We start from the raw sequence: 15,568 nt of genomic DNA, 5'->3' as shown, positions 1-15,568 counted from the left end.
ATTTTTACCAGTGACAAAGAGTTAACAGGCTTCTGCAAAAGTGTTTTTCAATCCTAAAGGGGCAACAACACCCAAAGGAAGCATACAAGTGTTGTTGGCATTACCTGGCCACATTATCTGTGCTTTTGGAATTAATTAACTGAACACAATTTTTCCCCAAGGACAAACTGAAGAAGGAAGAATACAGTAAAACTTTTTAGCCATTCACACAACAACCTAAAACTACACATGGCAGAAATGAAATTATCTCAAGTTGAAAAGTTACTCGTTGAAGGGTAGAAGTGGTGTCATGTAGGAGTGAGAGATTGTAACTTGGATTAAGGGTGATCAAAAATCAGTCTGTAAATCCTATAGTTACACATTTCTTGGTGGAAAAAAGACCTATGTTTAATAAAGTGGTACAGGCATTAAAATGAGTTTTTCTTGGTTTATTATTACATAACCCTCGAGGCAAGCTGATTAGAAGGAATATGCAACAGTACAATTTACAATAATGTATACACAATAGGAGGTATCATGTCAACTTCACATGAGAAAACAAAGCAATACAATGGTGATGAACAAGCATTTGTTATACCACTGCTTGGCGAGGATGCAGAGTATAACAGCAACCACTATGACTGACTGCACAGCTAGAGTTCCAGAGAGCTGGTAAATCACTAGCCTTGATGCGATGTGAAAAGATTGTTTTGGCTCTGTTACAAATTTGCAAAGTAGAAGCATGTTATCAAATTTATTTTTATCTCCCTTATGAAATAAATAAAAAAAGGTTTTCAGATAGTACTTTACCAGCTGTGGTTTGCAGCCTTGAAGGAGGTGTGTAAAACTTCTGCCTTCCCCTGTTGATTAATCTGACACTTACTTCATACATGAATGTGTATAATTCATGAGTCAGCTCTTGATTCTTATATGGCTTTTGAATGGTCTTTCATGCTAACCAGGCAGTGGGAATAGCTGCTAAGTCTTTTGAAAGCTGATGGAGGTTATGCGTGATGAGGGAAAGAAATTGTCCTGGCCTACTGAGGCTTCTGCAGCACTGAAATACTTTCTTCCTGATCTTGCCAGTGTTGAGTGTTTTGGTAGAAATATCTAGCGTACTGTATATCGCGAAGAACATAATCAACAGAAAAAAGTAGTACACCTCCTTCACGTCAGTTGCATAAGATTTGATGCAAAAACAAAAAACATCACTACCATCAAGCACATACTGTACATAGTTACGCACATTACAGTCTGACTGCAAAAAAAACAAAACTGTAATGTTTACCTGGATCCCCTTGTAGGCAGCAAATAAAGTCAAGTGAGAACTTTAATAGATTCAGGTCAACAATTCAGAACCCTTTTCTTCTCAGCTTTTTATTTAAAAATAAAAAATAAAAAAATCATGCTAAAGCAATCAGGAAAGCTGAATTGTCATTCCTGTGTGGCACAAACCATGCTTCTCAAGCATGCCAGAAAAGAAGTTCTTTTAAAAATGAAAGAGTGCACCAGTCTACAAATTTAGAAAGCTCATACCCTGGTGTCCCTGGGCAAACTGTGCACTAAAGCTCCTGAGGAACAGGGAGAGAGAAGCGCATCAGTGCTTCTGTGGGAAATGGCGCTATAAATACACTAAAGCCAGTACTCCCTACAGTCTGCAGCATGAAGGCCATTCTCTAGCAAAGCTTATTGCGAAAACTCTAAATAAACAGCAGACGTTATTTCTAAAGCTGTGGTACTTAATGGTCAAATCAAAACATGTGGTTTGGGCTATGCAGAGAAAACAATAGAACAAGTAGGTGAAAATGTTATTTATCATTAGTTTTTAGTTCTGGATTTTGCTATTAAATCCCCCCAATTAAACTACTTTCAAATCAATGTTTTTTTCTGCTAGGGTGACCATTAATATGGCCGCAGGAAACCTTATCACTGTACAGCCGCAGACTTCGACTGTGGAGACTCACTGCAGCACACAGCACACTACAGACTGCCATCCTGGTATTAGCGTGGAAAGGCTGACATGAAAATGATTTCAGATTTGTTCAGGCAACCCCGTTATGTTTAATATTAGCTATGGGTGTTTGTTGGAAAATGTACTAAACGCAGCGGTATGGGAAACAGTTTCTGAAACATGGTTGGCTTTTTCACAGCCACCAACGAGTAGGAGAACCTGACACTGTAGCATGAGGACTGTCTACAGATTGAGCATACTAACAGCTGGATAAGTGACAGAAAAAAGAACTACAAAACACATGCATTTTAAAAAGTCAATCTTACACAAACTTATTTATGGCATCTTCTAGCTATTAAGCCTTTCTCTGATCAGCAGGTTCAGAAATATACAAATGAAGAGACGTGTGACCCAGTCCCAGCAATGGGGGAGAGAAAGTCTGTGTGGCGAAGATGCAGTAGTTAATGCCGACACAAATGTATTTCTAACCGGAGACCTTATCTGAAAACTACTTCGGGTAATGGAAGAGGTCCAGAAACCATGACCACATGTTTTTTTTGTTTTTGTTTGGCGTTATTTTAACAGCAGTGAGAATAAATAGAGTTTGATCCAGATTCTAGGCACGGAAGAATCAAAAAAGGCTTGTACTTGTACTTGTACTTGAGAAGTTAATTTTAATCAAAATACAGTACTTAGGCCTTCAGAAGATTAAAGATCCAGAGATCAAGCTTTCAAGGAACACCTGTTCACTACCAGCAGAAAATATTCAATGCATGAGGACTGAGATACACGAGGAGCTCAAACCGCCTTCGATCTCCAGAACTGACCCCTAACCCCTACTCATTCTACAGAAGGGCACACAGCAGCACTCACAGGGCAACAGAAGACATTGCTCTGAGCTCACTCACGGCCAGCTCAAGTCAACAGTCAGCATGTGATTTCACGACATCTGCATTTTTCCTTCCTTCTTGTTGCACTTCGTATTTCATAAGTGCACTAGGTCAACACATTGGTTTAGATTCTGCTTACACTGCTATCAGCTCAGGGGATGATGCTGGGAAGCTGACTGGTATTGCACAATACTTCCTTTCTAATGAAACATGACGGCAGTCTTTTTTCCGATTTGAACGTGACACATTGCTCAAGCAGGTCAGGCTTTGGGTTGAAATGTAAAAACTTGGTTCCGAATACCTCAGGCTTTTTTACTTTGGCCAATTAATAAAAAAAAATCTCCAGATTAAATGGCTAATTCTTCTCTTCCTCCACCACCCCATCAGCTCTGTGGAGAGCATCTGCTGCTAAGAGCCAGAGGGGGCTGTAATTCAGTGTTGGCTTAATTCATCATCTAAATCCCATCCTGCAGAGTTAGTTTGAGATTTTTTTATTGGCAAGTGTTAAATCCAACTTCACTTCCCACAGTGAAGCCTTCTTTCACATAACATTGCAATCTGATTTTTGACAGTTAATGGAAATTTAGTCAGAATGATTTCAAAATACTGTATAACTGAAGCTTTTTTCATGCCCCACATTTAGCCAAAGCAGAAAGGAAATGCCGAATCACACCAAACATGCAGCATCAGACGTGCATCAGGTAAAAAGAAAAATGCAGATGACACTAATTACTCCGTTTAAAGGTTCGGTATATTTTCGAGCCTGGTTAAAAGGAAAACGTGCAGGCTATTCAGTCTGCTCACTTGGGTACACATGGTCTCCCCAGTGAGCGTACACACACATGTGCATGCAGTTTTAGTGAGTGCTGTTCTCTAGCTGTACAATACAAATGAACTTGAGTTACAGCGAGACACATTGCTGCTCTAAACCACATTTGTGGTTCACCAGAAAGCACAGTTTAGCAGGTCTACAAATGCAAGAAGAACTCTTTTCAGGTTTTAAATGGCATGCCTAATTCTGTAGGTTTGGCACACACAACCCTGATCTTCCCAATGACCCAAGAGAACAGGTCAGTTGGTTCTTTATGTAACTTTGTGTCCTTTCTTTAAAGCAGTTTCAGCTGGTATGTTATGAACCCAAAGGTTAAACATATTAAATTTGAACAATTTAGAATAGAAATTGTTTCAGATATGATTATGAATTATTGATAATTTGTTGTTAGAAATGAAATAATATGGTGTACAAAAACACTTGAAATTATTTTAAATATGACAGAATTGCTTGTCACTTCTTACGTCTGAACCCATACAGAAGTAAAGTTTTTTCTGTTCCATAACAAGCGAGACAAACCATTACTGGGACTATGGTTAGCTGTAGAATACTTACAAAATTATTTTCATGGCAAGACATACAGTAGTTTTCTAATTTCTATTTGCATGTCACCTTTCAACTGATGTATGAACTACACTGTAATTGTAAAAAAGAATAATCTTGCATAACATTAACAGGGAAGTTAACAAGTATCATTACTATTAGAAATATGACAGTCTGTGATCTGTGCAATATTAGGATATCATACTAAGTTTACAAGAAGTCTTGCACCATGCCCTGTCCAAATTTAGCCCTGTCACTAAACAATGTTATAGAGAAACTCCCATGGCCATTATTATTTAACAACACCTAACAGAAAAGCTAAAATTACTAAAGTAAGCAGTTAATTATAATTACAAGTTACTCATGGGTAAGTTAAATAATCTTATTCTGTTGCAAGATATTGCAGTTTCCATCATAAGAGTATTTGACAAACCCTTCAGTATGAACATTGGCTACACAAGGGAACAACATCAGAAGTAACACAATGTGTGTATTCGGGGCTGACAGAAATAAAAGGCAAAGCCGAATCACAGTAATACAGGGATTAAACTCAGCACTAGTGGTGCATTTGATGGTACTTACTTGACAATTCCCTGCCTCCAAAGGAAAGCAAGTTAAAACACAATACAGATATTAAGAGTTTCTTAAAAGACAGAGTAGCAAAGCGTATTGTGTGGAGGGTGTCAGAGATGGCTGGCTTGGACAAAATGAAGGTGAGTGAAACTGTTTCCACACCAGGGACATGGTGGTGAAGTGCACTGCAGGATACAGGGTGATGTAATCGATCCCCGAGCGATCTGCCCCACTGCAATGCCCCATGTGCTGCTTTCATAGATGAGAAAAGTACAGTCCTCTGTTACTTTCATACTGTATAAAGCCACATATGCAACAGGTGGGGACAAATGAATATTTGGTTACATAAGGAATTGGGTGGCTGTTATGTAGAGCTACAGTACATACTGGCCAATATCCTCTGAGACAGACGTTTTCTGGGTGAGCATGATGCATCTTGCCCATTTTGGAGCTCATTGCTGCATGGGGTCAGCAAAATGAATGGGTAGAAGAAAGGGTGGGATAGTGCAAAACTAATTTAAAAATCACGTGTAAGACCAGGTACCAGGAAAGCGCAGAGGAAGCAGAAAAGGAGTGATGGAAAGGAAGAGAATCAGGAAGGTAAAATCAGATTCTGAGACACAACAAGAGGGTAATGGAAAGAAGGGCTCACAAGAGGCTTGTTAACAGCTCAGTCTGAGCACTACTGAAAGTCTCACATTGACCCTGGCCTTCAACCTGGTCACCTGGTCCCAACACAATGAACACCAAAGAAACTGCAGTGCAATCCCCTCTCCACCTCACCCAGGCTGGTGAGGCACCGACACTGGTGAAAACACAGCTGGTGTTACATAGTAAACCTGCACTTTGGTGCACAGCCCTTGCTTCCAGTTTTAAACCATCAAGGATAGTTTAATCCATCATAACGTTATAATAATGACCTTTCACATTTTGCCCTAGCGGTGTGACGTTTTAGCCTCACAGCTCTAGGGTACTGTGATCAGGTCAAGCCAAGGGCTGCTGCCTGTGTGGGGACTGCATATTCTCCCCATGTCTGTCTGGCACACCAGCTCTACCCACCTCCCAAAGAAGGAAGGGTTCACAGTGGAAAATCTCTTTCCCAACACTTCTGTAGGGCATAGTATCCGTCTAGAGGTCAGCTGTTAAGCAGAGTATGATGCCTATGACGTTTTCATTCACACTAGAGAGACCTGCTTTGTTTCACAAACGACTTCTGGTGGAAGAGCATGAGAGGTGCGTGACCAAACATAACACAGCAACACTCGTACAATCATAAGATTTCTATCAATTACAGTGAGATACATCATCGAGAAAAAAGACAAGGGGGTAAGGACAATGATGAAAACTACTCGTTAGTTGATGAAAACTACTCGTTAAACTAGCAGGTTTACAGAGGAAGTAATGTTTCGAATTCTGTCCACTTTTAGGCAAACAGAAAACGCAACAATGTATCCATGACACTTTCTGAAAATGAATCCAAAGGCTCATAATGGTATGAAAATGCAAAGACAGCATGAGAATCCAAAGACGATTTCTAGAAGTGTTCTTTCTAAATCTTGTCCATCACACATGCAAGTGGCATGCCAGGGAATAGAGCACTGGAGTGGATCACATGACTGAGCAGCAAAAAACAAAAGTATAGTGCATGAGACTTAGTGCAGCAAACAAAGCCTTTGGATAGAAGGAATCTGTGTCACACGTGGCACCATGATGCAGAGGAGCAGCAAGGAAAACCTAAACAATTTCCACACTGGTCAGGACATTTCACCCACAAAAATACCATACCTACACACTACATGAAGATTTCATGCCAATGAGGAAAACCTAAAGGAACACGGATGCGATCAATGACAATTACTTCAAAAGGTTCCTTGCAATGACGTTGCATGAGCACGATTACCACTAGAGTGTCAATATTTAAGCATAGAGGATCTTTTGTCTTTCTGCATCCACTAGGGAGCGGATGTGTTGGCACTGGTGAACCCTTCCTGCACTGGCTGACCTGAGTGACTTCGATATACTAAAGCTGCTAAGAGGCTCTTTTTCAGTTGGGTCACAAGTTTAGTGGTGACGGATCATGGAACGAACTGGAAATTCTTAACATACAGTACCAAGCGACCTCTAGCGGGATTTTGTTTTCAGTGAAAATCAAATAAATCACTGGTTTATAGGATCAATTTAAAAGTTCTCTATACACATTGTTATTGCAAACCAGCTATTTCTACTTTACAAATTTGGCTTGAAAACTGCTTTTTTGAAAAATTGCTGAAGAGTTGGTCTGCTCAATCACTAGACAGCAGTGAACTACAAACTCCAATATTTTCACAACAACCTTCCTGTTTAAAACATGCTGAACACACTAAGCCCCTGCCAACAAGTCAATCATATACAGTGTCTGTCAGCATTTGTAAACCACCCAATTTCAACACTTATCAAATTGAACTGTGGTCGCTGCTCATTCATGAGGCTGGTATGTAGAAGCTGCCGTTTAATATTTTGCTTTAACTACACTTTGACTAAAATGAATACATTAACTTCACATTTAAGGAACTGAAGAACAACTATACAACAGAAATTAGCATGATGTATTCTGTAATGATCATTGTAGAAACAATCTGGTATTTTCTGTAGGACAGTTAGTTGTTTAAGCCAAAAATGTATACTACCGACAAGGGACCTGTGCATGGATTTCCCTGTACAGCTTTCTTGCCTGATGTGCAGGCTGAGCCCCTGGCCTATGATCTTAAACCCAGGATTTTCCCCATTTACCATATGTGGCAAGGAGTTGCAAGGAGTGGCATGAATTTGGGAATGACTGGCTTGCTGTTCTATGCCAGAAACTGCTGGAGCGCTGGGGGGCAGTTCTAGAGGAAGGCATTGGAAGAGAGGGTCAGAGAAAGATCTGCTCGATCTGCATCGGATGAGCAGAAAGGATTGAACTGCATCACAGCACAAGACACAGAGCACACGTTTGGCTGTGGTTTCTCATTTTGTTCTTACCGGCTGGCATGCATGGACACAGGGGAATCCGGTGGGCTAGAAACAGGGGACTCCATACTGGAGAGTTTAACTGGCAGAACTATAACCCCCCTACCCCTGCTAGAACAAAACAACTAACTGGAAGATAGAAAAGCTAAGTCTCAGCACAGTGGTCAGGCTGTGCTCTGGACTCTCAGCTTCGTGTGTTACACCACGCACTGCATTCCCCTCTATCAGTTTCCGAATCATGCAGGAGCTACTGTATTCCAGACAGCTGTTGGACAGTGCAGGTTCCTACCGGGGAAGTTTTACTTGGGCCAGAAGGCTTTTTCCCCCATTCTTTTCCAGTAATACAACAAGATGTAATGTAAGGAACAAGATGTAAATAACTGCTTCTGAAGAAATCATTAAAAATAGCTTCCAACAGCTTTAGTTTCCTTTAAATCCTCTTCTTTCTTAAAAAAAAGAAAATTTTACTACCACTAGATGGCAGCATAAAGTCAAAATTGACTATGCACTGATGCGAATTTCCAGTCAAACATTTTAAGTTGGCGGACGTTTAAGCTACAGTGGCCAAATCGACTGAATGAACTGCTCCTGCCTTCACAGGCGATTCCTTCACATTATGGCTTTGCGAAGTGACGCAAGAATGTGTTGCAAAAAAAATTTCAGGAGCCATTTTCAGACCATGGTATTCATGGATCTAACAACACAAATGCATGTCAAGAATGGGCAGGCAGGAGGACACCTGCCATTCTGAGTGGGACCGGAAAGGAAGAAGAGTCTCTGGAGAAGCTGGAATGGATTACAGAAGCATGAGGAATGTACCTTTCTTCTGCAGACATTTCTTTCTGCTGCTGGTGAGGCTTGGTGCCAGCCATCTCCCGGATACTAACTGCATAGATCTTAGTGGTGTAGTCGACAGATTTCTCCCGGGCAACATCGCTGTCATACCCTGCAAGACATGGACACGATTAACACCCTCCAGCAGTGCATCGGAAAAGCTCTATTTTTGTTTTGTCTCGGCTGTGCCAAAACTCATATTTCACAAAGGCAAACTGCTCCTGATGTCAAAAGCCTTCGTTAGAAAGCTCCGCTAATGGCTCCCTTTCACGCAGCCCCAGCAGAATGGCACTTAAGAGAATCTGCAGCCGCAATGATAAAGTCCTTAGGAAAGCACATACGGTGCTGTTTCAGAAGTAAAGCAGTCTTCAAATCAATACCAGCCGTGTGCTGCAGACTTTTTTTGTGGCCCACAGTGACGTAAGTTGGCTAAGAGGTCCAGTCTTCAGTGAACTGGACTGGAAACAGGGACCGAGATCTCTCTATTTCAGCTACAGCTCTGTCTGTGACATTGCCTTACGGTCAGCAGTTATTCGTGCTATATCCTTCAGATAAAATATAGACCTGTGGAGTTCTGCTCCTAAGTGACTCTGCTTTATAAGTTGTTCAAGAACAGCTGAACCCCTTGTATGAAAAATAACTAAAAATACAAATTATTTTAATGGAGTTTCAGGAAGCATGACAGCAACCAAGTTCAATCAGACTTGGCTTTCAGTAACTAGCTATCACTCCTGACTAATTTCCTCTCCTAAAACACAATAAATACTATACATGATCCCCTTCTCTCCCTCACATACTGTACCTCCAGCCCATCTCCACCTCTGCAGCTGACCCTGGGTCACCCCTCACTTTGCAGGGGGTCCCAGCCTCCTCACCCCCTGGCCAGGAGGTCGGCCCTCAGCCAAGCAGGTTAAGCCAAATTTTGCTCCCTATTCTTGGGTGTCATTATTCCTAGTGAAGTCATAAGGAATAGTTTTTATCTATCTACAGGAAGAAACGCATGAGAGGTCACAATATAGTCTCTGTCCATAGCTGGTCCTGCAAAGTCTATTTACTGTAGGACATCTAATGGCATCTTTCAGTAATCTCCATATTCCCAGGGTGCCAGCTGCTCGTGTTCCACAATACGCCATAGCTTATTGTTGACAGTAGCACCTGCTAACAAGCCCTATGTTGCACTGAGAGCAGCTGAAAGTAAGGGGATAGACCCCATGTGGATACAAGGAACTGGAAGATCTGCAAGCAGAGTATACGGGGAGAACCAAGGTCATAGTCCAAACAAGCAACAGATCAAAAACCAAAAGGTCTTGGAAAACAAAATTATCTGAGGGAGAATCCAGCAATCAGGGGTTCAAAGTCCAGGCAAAACTCCTTGAGCCGCAAAAAAGAAAAAAAGGCAAACAGGATGCATGACTCCCAAGGTGTTAACCCAATACTGAGCAAGGAAGAGACCGAGAGGAGGGTTTAAGTAGGTTGGAGGCGGGGTGATGAGTTAACGAGGTCTGATTAACCGACGCCTCCCCAGAGTGGATGAGGTATGTGCTATCGGTTTGGGTGCCCTCTGGTGGCGGGATGCTGGTACTGCAACACCCTAGGCTTCACTTAACAAGTACTGAACCAGACCTCAGAAACCACCGCCTTTAAAACTACCACCTTACCTTGGGATAGGCTTTGCAAAGTGTAATTGAGATGCACCTTCACACATGACAATGCTTGTTTACTGAACGCAGGTTTCGGTGTTTACCCCCGTCCTCCTCGGTGTCCGTGTCGGACTCTTCGCTGTCCACGTGCTTGCTCTCCTTGTTGCCAGAAGGCTCTCGGGCCCAGATCATGAGCGCAGTGTCGGCACCCCCTACCGTGAGCAGCGTGGAGTCGTCCTGGGACCACCGCACGTTAGTCACATGGGCACTGTGGCCCACATACTTCTTAAACTTGGCATACTGTCCCTGCAGAGAAAACAGTGATAATAATAATAATAATAATAATTGCTTACACTTATATAGCGCTTTTCTGGACACTCCACTCAAAGCGCTTTACAGGTAATGGGGACTCCCTTCCACCACCACCAGTGTGCAGCCCCACCTGGATGTGATGTACAAGCAATCTATCCTAAATCAAGACTGATAACAGATAGAATTCTTTACTTGGTTGATTCTTTGTGGTGGTGCACTACAGTATATTAAACATACTAACTCATATTTCTGTAAGCCTTATGCAAATAAGGGGTTTCTAGATAAGCTTTAATCTATATCTAAAAGTAGGTAATACAATCTGAAAGGAAGCATGCACTGCTAATAATGAATCAACACACGCGCATTCTGGTTTAACTGACACACTCCAATGAGACTCAGTGCTGCAATAGGTTGTAGCCAGAGGATTGTACTGGGAACTGAGTCCCTACTAACTGCAGACGCTGCAGTGCTGATCAGTGTGCTCTGTCACCTTGGCAGGGTAGGTAAAGAGCTTTACGAAGCCAAAGTCATCCCCGGTGGCCAGCAGCTTCCTGTCTTTGGTCAGAGAGGCGGCGTTGACGTCTGTGATGTCACTGTGGGTGGGCCAGATGCCCTCACAGGTGGGGCCCAGCACACACGTCCAAGTGGCCCACTCAATCTTCTCAATCTAGGGCAGGATTGTACAGACCAGGTGAGGTCAGAGAGGACCCAGGAATGTAAGAGGCCTTAGCAGGAGAGTCTCTAAGTCCCTAGGTCTCTTCACAGGCTCTCATACCCATGGCTGTTATGTAAAGTGAGAATACAACCCATTTAACTGAATCTGACGTTGCACATTTCTGGACTCACTATGAAGGTGACATTCAGAAGCTATTTACCACCATTCACAGTTCACATTTCCAATGAAAAATAATCAAAATACAATTAAGTAAAATTTTGCGTAGAGATTTTCAGTTTCAAAAGGGTGATGCAGAAATTGTCTACTGTTTTTCGGAATACATGACTGAGTCCTCTCATATTACATACAAATATTAAAAAAAAAACCGCTTGATTTATGACTTTTCATTTTATAGTCCCCTGTACATGACCGAGCTGCAGAAGTTGATGAGATTCTGAAGGACAGTTAGAGATGACCCACAGCTAAAGCTGCAGCCCTGTGACTGCTTCATGATACAGATGCCTGATTTTTAATTACAGCACCCAACTGTGAGAAAGGAGAGCAGAAGGAGAGCAGAAGGACTTGACTGGTGATTGGCGTGCATGTTACAGGTAATCTATCCAAGACAAATAATTTAATAAAAGTAAAGAAGAAACATAATGAGAAAGTCTCATGCAATACCACAGATTTGTAATCCTTTAAAGGGTTGAAGAAAAGAGATTGTAAAGTTTTGTTCTCTCCTACCTCAGATAGCCGGATTGTTTGCCTTTTCCCTCTGGGGGCTTCAAAGAATAATTGCTCTTTGGCACCGGAATTAACTTGTAATAATTTACCTGCATTGGATAAAATAAGGTCATTATGTGCATCAGAGCAAAGCAGAATGAATTTTAAAATAAAAAGCAATCCACTGTCCATGCTGCATCTCATGAATGCATTTGTCTTGCCAGTTCCCATTATTTCTCGTCTTGTATACAACAGTCTGAAACAACACAAGCCTGCTGCTGTCCCGCAGGGAAGGAGGACAAATGTGCTGCCTCTGCTTATAACGCAAACCCCGAACTTCGAGAATGATAAGAAATTGCGGTGACATCAGGGAGGATGCCTATATAACAACATCAAACAACTGGCGGTCAAATTCAGATCTTGGACTCGGTTGCCTTCACCTGTTAATAAACAACAGGGACACAGCTCTGCAGGAAATGACTTCACTGTTATGACACCCATCCAGCAGCTAAAGCCACACCCTAGTCACTCCCCTTCTTTTGTGCATTCCTTCTTACAACATCTGATGTAGAACTATGCCATTAGATACAAGAGCCCCACATTTCTTGTTTTTTATTTTAGAAATGCAGTTTCTATTACTGTTTATACCCACCCAGTCTGGAACGGCCAGCTGTGTTTTTCACGTTGTGGCTCACAGCTAGAATGGGGATTAATGCGGTAGTCTAGAAAGACTCCTCTGACATACGCACCGTGTACCTAATCATCTTTTAACACATCACTGGCACCACAGGACCGTCTGGAGGCAAGGCGTGTCGCTCACTGACAGCACTGAGAAGTTTCGAGCACCTGCGGGGCTTTGGGGTTTGTTGGGTTTCTGTGAGCCGAGAAAGTCTGGCTAGTCCCCACCCTGTCCTCAGCAGCTCTCAGCTCTTACACCCCCGGTTTCCCGTACGGCCCCTTTCAGAAAGCGTAGACCTTTCAGGTATACCTGACCACTCACCTGTCCCGCTTAACCCACGCACCCTCAGCTCTTCTCTAGTTTAGGATGCTAAATTTTATTTATTTTATGCTAAATTTTTGCTAAATATTTTAGGAGTGAATGATGCTCTAGTCATTCATTCTCGGCTCAGTATTTTGGAAGCTCGCTCCTGGTACTTGGATTCTCGATGATTCTCGGTACTTCATCGTTTGTCTTCTTACTCCAGGTTTGTGACTTGTTTTCTCTTTGACCTCGTTTTCGGGATTACATTTCTGGCTTGCTGTTTTGGTCTCACATTTACCGGCTTTCGGACTCCTGGATTTACTGAACCATGGCTTTGGATAGTGTTTCGGAACGGCACACTTGTGCTTTCCCTTTGGCTTTTGATTTACGGCTTTGGATACGGCCCCCCGGCTCAGCACAGGATCCCACTCGACTTATCTGGCAGCCCTAACATCAGCTGACTGTGTGCCTCTGCTCTGGGAACCCCAGTCACAGTCAGCTAGTGACACGGCCCAGGCTTGAACCCGCAATGTCTGGATCTAAGAGCTCCCCCAGCACTCTGGGGTCTTACCTCGGGTATCCCAGTCTATGTGCGTGATGTAGCTTGAAGCTCCTTTGCAGATGCCGACCCTTTTGCTGGTCAGCACGTTGTAAATGTCCACAAAATTATCGTGAGAAGCCACTGCTAGGTATTTTCCAGCATCTAGGGGAAAAAGGGGACATCACGAGTGAGGCCAACAAAAAACAAACAAAGTCTCATTGAAAATAATCTTCGGCCAAGCAGCTCCTGGCACCAGTGTGGCACTTTGACCTGACTAACCATCCCCTGGGCACTGCCTTCACTTTGCTAAGAACATTTTGGCATTTGTATGCATCATGCTCATTTACTCTGAATCACTTTGTCCGCTTAGGCCTGGACTGGTGAAACGGAGATGCTATAAGAGGGGAACGTTAGATCCTGACCTTCCGCACAAACATGAGGAGACTGGAAATGCTGGGAAAGCTGCCTCTCCCAAGACCAAGACAGATTGAAGTGTCTCTTCACTCTGTCCGCTACAGAACATTCACCAACAATGATACTTGGACTTGAAGAAATCAGGAAGCCAATTCAATGTTTTGTTCGAGTAACACAGTAGGAACCTTTACTGAAAAAGGTCACAAATGAGATTTCACCCATCTTGCTCATTTGGTTGCGAGCAACTCATTGGTCAGAAAGATGGTTATGATTTATTGTGCTTCATCTTAGATAATGCAATATGCATTTTAAAGGATTCTCGTTGCTTGTGCAAGCCAAGCTGTTAATATTCTTTCAGCTATGTTTAACACAGATATGAAAGATGATGTCACTCCTTTTTTAAAATGAGGTGGAACCGATGTTGCTTCTGCGACTTCCTCAGGCGAAGTGAAGACCTCGACAATGCTCACCTTGTGAAAACCTGATATCAGAAATGTTTTCCTTTCTGTGATGGAAGGACACCATGTCTTCCAGAGTGTCCGAGTTCACTACAATGAAACTGCCATCGTTCAAGCCCACTGCGAGGGCTTTCCCATCTGGGGAGAAGGCACAGCATCTACCACCTGGAAGGCAGGGTCAGGAAAATGAAGAAGCGAGCAGGACAATTCACAAAGAGGAAATGAAGAGAAACAGGAAGTGGATCAAGGACCAGAAAGTCCATAATACTGTAGTAAACATCTGAGGCAAGCAGGCAGGCATCAGTACTACACTGTATTAGTTTGTGTTCATGAAAAGAAACATTCAGCCTACAGTGCTGAAGACATTTATGAGAAACAATGCCATGGATTTCAATCCACATCGGTTTATTTTCTTCACCTTGAGCCGTGGTTTTCTCTGTTTTGCTGTGCCTCTGATATTCTTCATCTGTAAAACCATCATGCTTCACCACCTTGACTTCATCAATTTCAGCACAGTTGTGCTGACCTCCTTTACTGAAACCGTGGGACAAGCAGCAAAGGGCCACAGAGATCGATACCTTTCTTGAGTTTGCGCACTGCCACCATGCGATGGTTGGAGGAGAGCTCCCAGATGCGCAGGGTCTTGTCGTCGCTCACTGTGGCACATATCGGGAGCAGGGGATGAGCTGCCAGGCCCCACACTTCTCCTTCCATGTGACCCTGGACAAACGCAACACACACACAGCCATTGCCTTCAACACTGTGAGACTTGCATTCTATGACGCTTCACATCCAGGATTGTGATTGCAGATAATATGGAGTATGGATACTTATACTTGCATTGGAAGCTTTCTGTTATCAAATCTAAAGTTACTTTTACTTCTCATGGTTAAAGATAGGCTCATTTGTTGTGTTTCAATAGAAAATTGTATTGTTTGCAAAATAATAATGTCTAATCGCACTGATCAGTATATAGGCCAACTGGTATAAATCCCAAGAGCAGCTCACCAGCTGAAATACTGAAAATGACTCCCTGGAGAGACACATTCATTCTCTTTCAGAAAGCTCAGTTTGCACACCACTGGCTATTGACACTTATTATAATATGCTTGTAAATACTGTACATTGGTTAATGCTCTAGTAACCAGTGTGATTAATATGCTGTATGTGATTTTTTTAGACATACTGTATAAGAGCAAAACTACTACATTCAATGGTGTGTAAAGACAGCCTTCATTTAAGTTTCTCAGGAT

At 42.5% G+C, this 15,568-nt stretch overlaps 1 protein-coding gene across 7 annotated transcripts in view; it reads right to left on the bottom strand.

The window, feature by feature from the left end:
* eml6 (EMAP like 6) overlaps positions 1-15,568 on the bottom strand; it is a 113,468-nt gene that overhangs the window by 17,185 nt on the left and 80,715 nt on the right. For all 7 annotated transcript variants that reach the window (XM_088609996.1, XM_088609999.1, XM_088609998.1 and 4 more), the window contains 7 exons: positions 14,894-15,035; positions 14,328-14,480; positions 13,474-13,605; positions 11,942-12,030; positions 11,033-11,209; positions 10,335-10,536; positions 8,576-8,702 (listed from right to left, as the gene is read on the bottom strand). In XM_088609996.1, coding sequence (XP_088466122.1) covers positions 8,576-8,702; positions 10,335-10,536; positions 11,033-11,209; positions 11,942-12,030; positions 13,474-13,605; positions 14,328-14,480; positions 14,894-15,035 — 1,022 coding nt within the window. The remainder of the gene's footprint in view (positions 1-8,575; positions 8,703-10,334; positions 10,537-11,032; positions 11,210-11,941; positions 12,031-13,473; positions 13,606-14,327; positions 14,481-14,893; positions 15,036-15,568) is intronic.

The sequence above is a fragment of the Lepisosteus platostomus genome, chromosome 17 (assembly GCF_059453375.1).
Source record: "Lepisosteus platostomus isolate fLepPlt1 chromosome 17, fLepPlt1.hap1, whole genome shotgun sequence".
In the NCBI taxonomy this organism is placed as follows: Eukaryota; Metazoa; Chordata; class Actinopteri; order Semionotiformes; family Lepisosteidae; genus Lepisosteus; species Lepisosteus platostomus.
The sequence above is the reverse complement of the archived record's forward strand: the minus strand, read 5'-3'. Positions and strand labels throughout refer to the sequence as shown.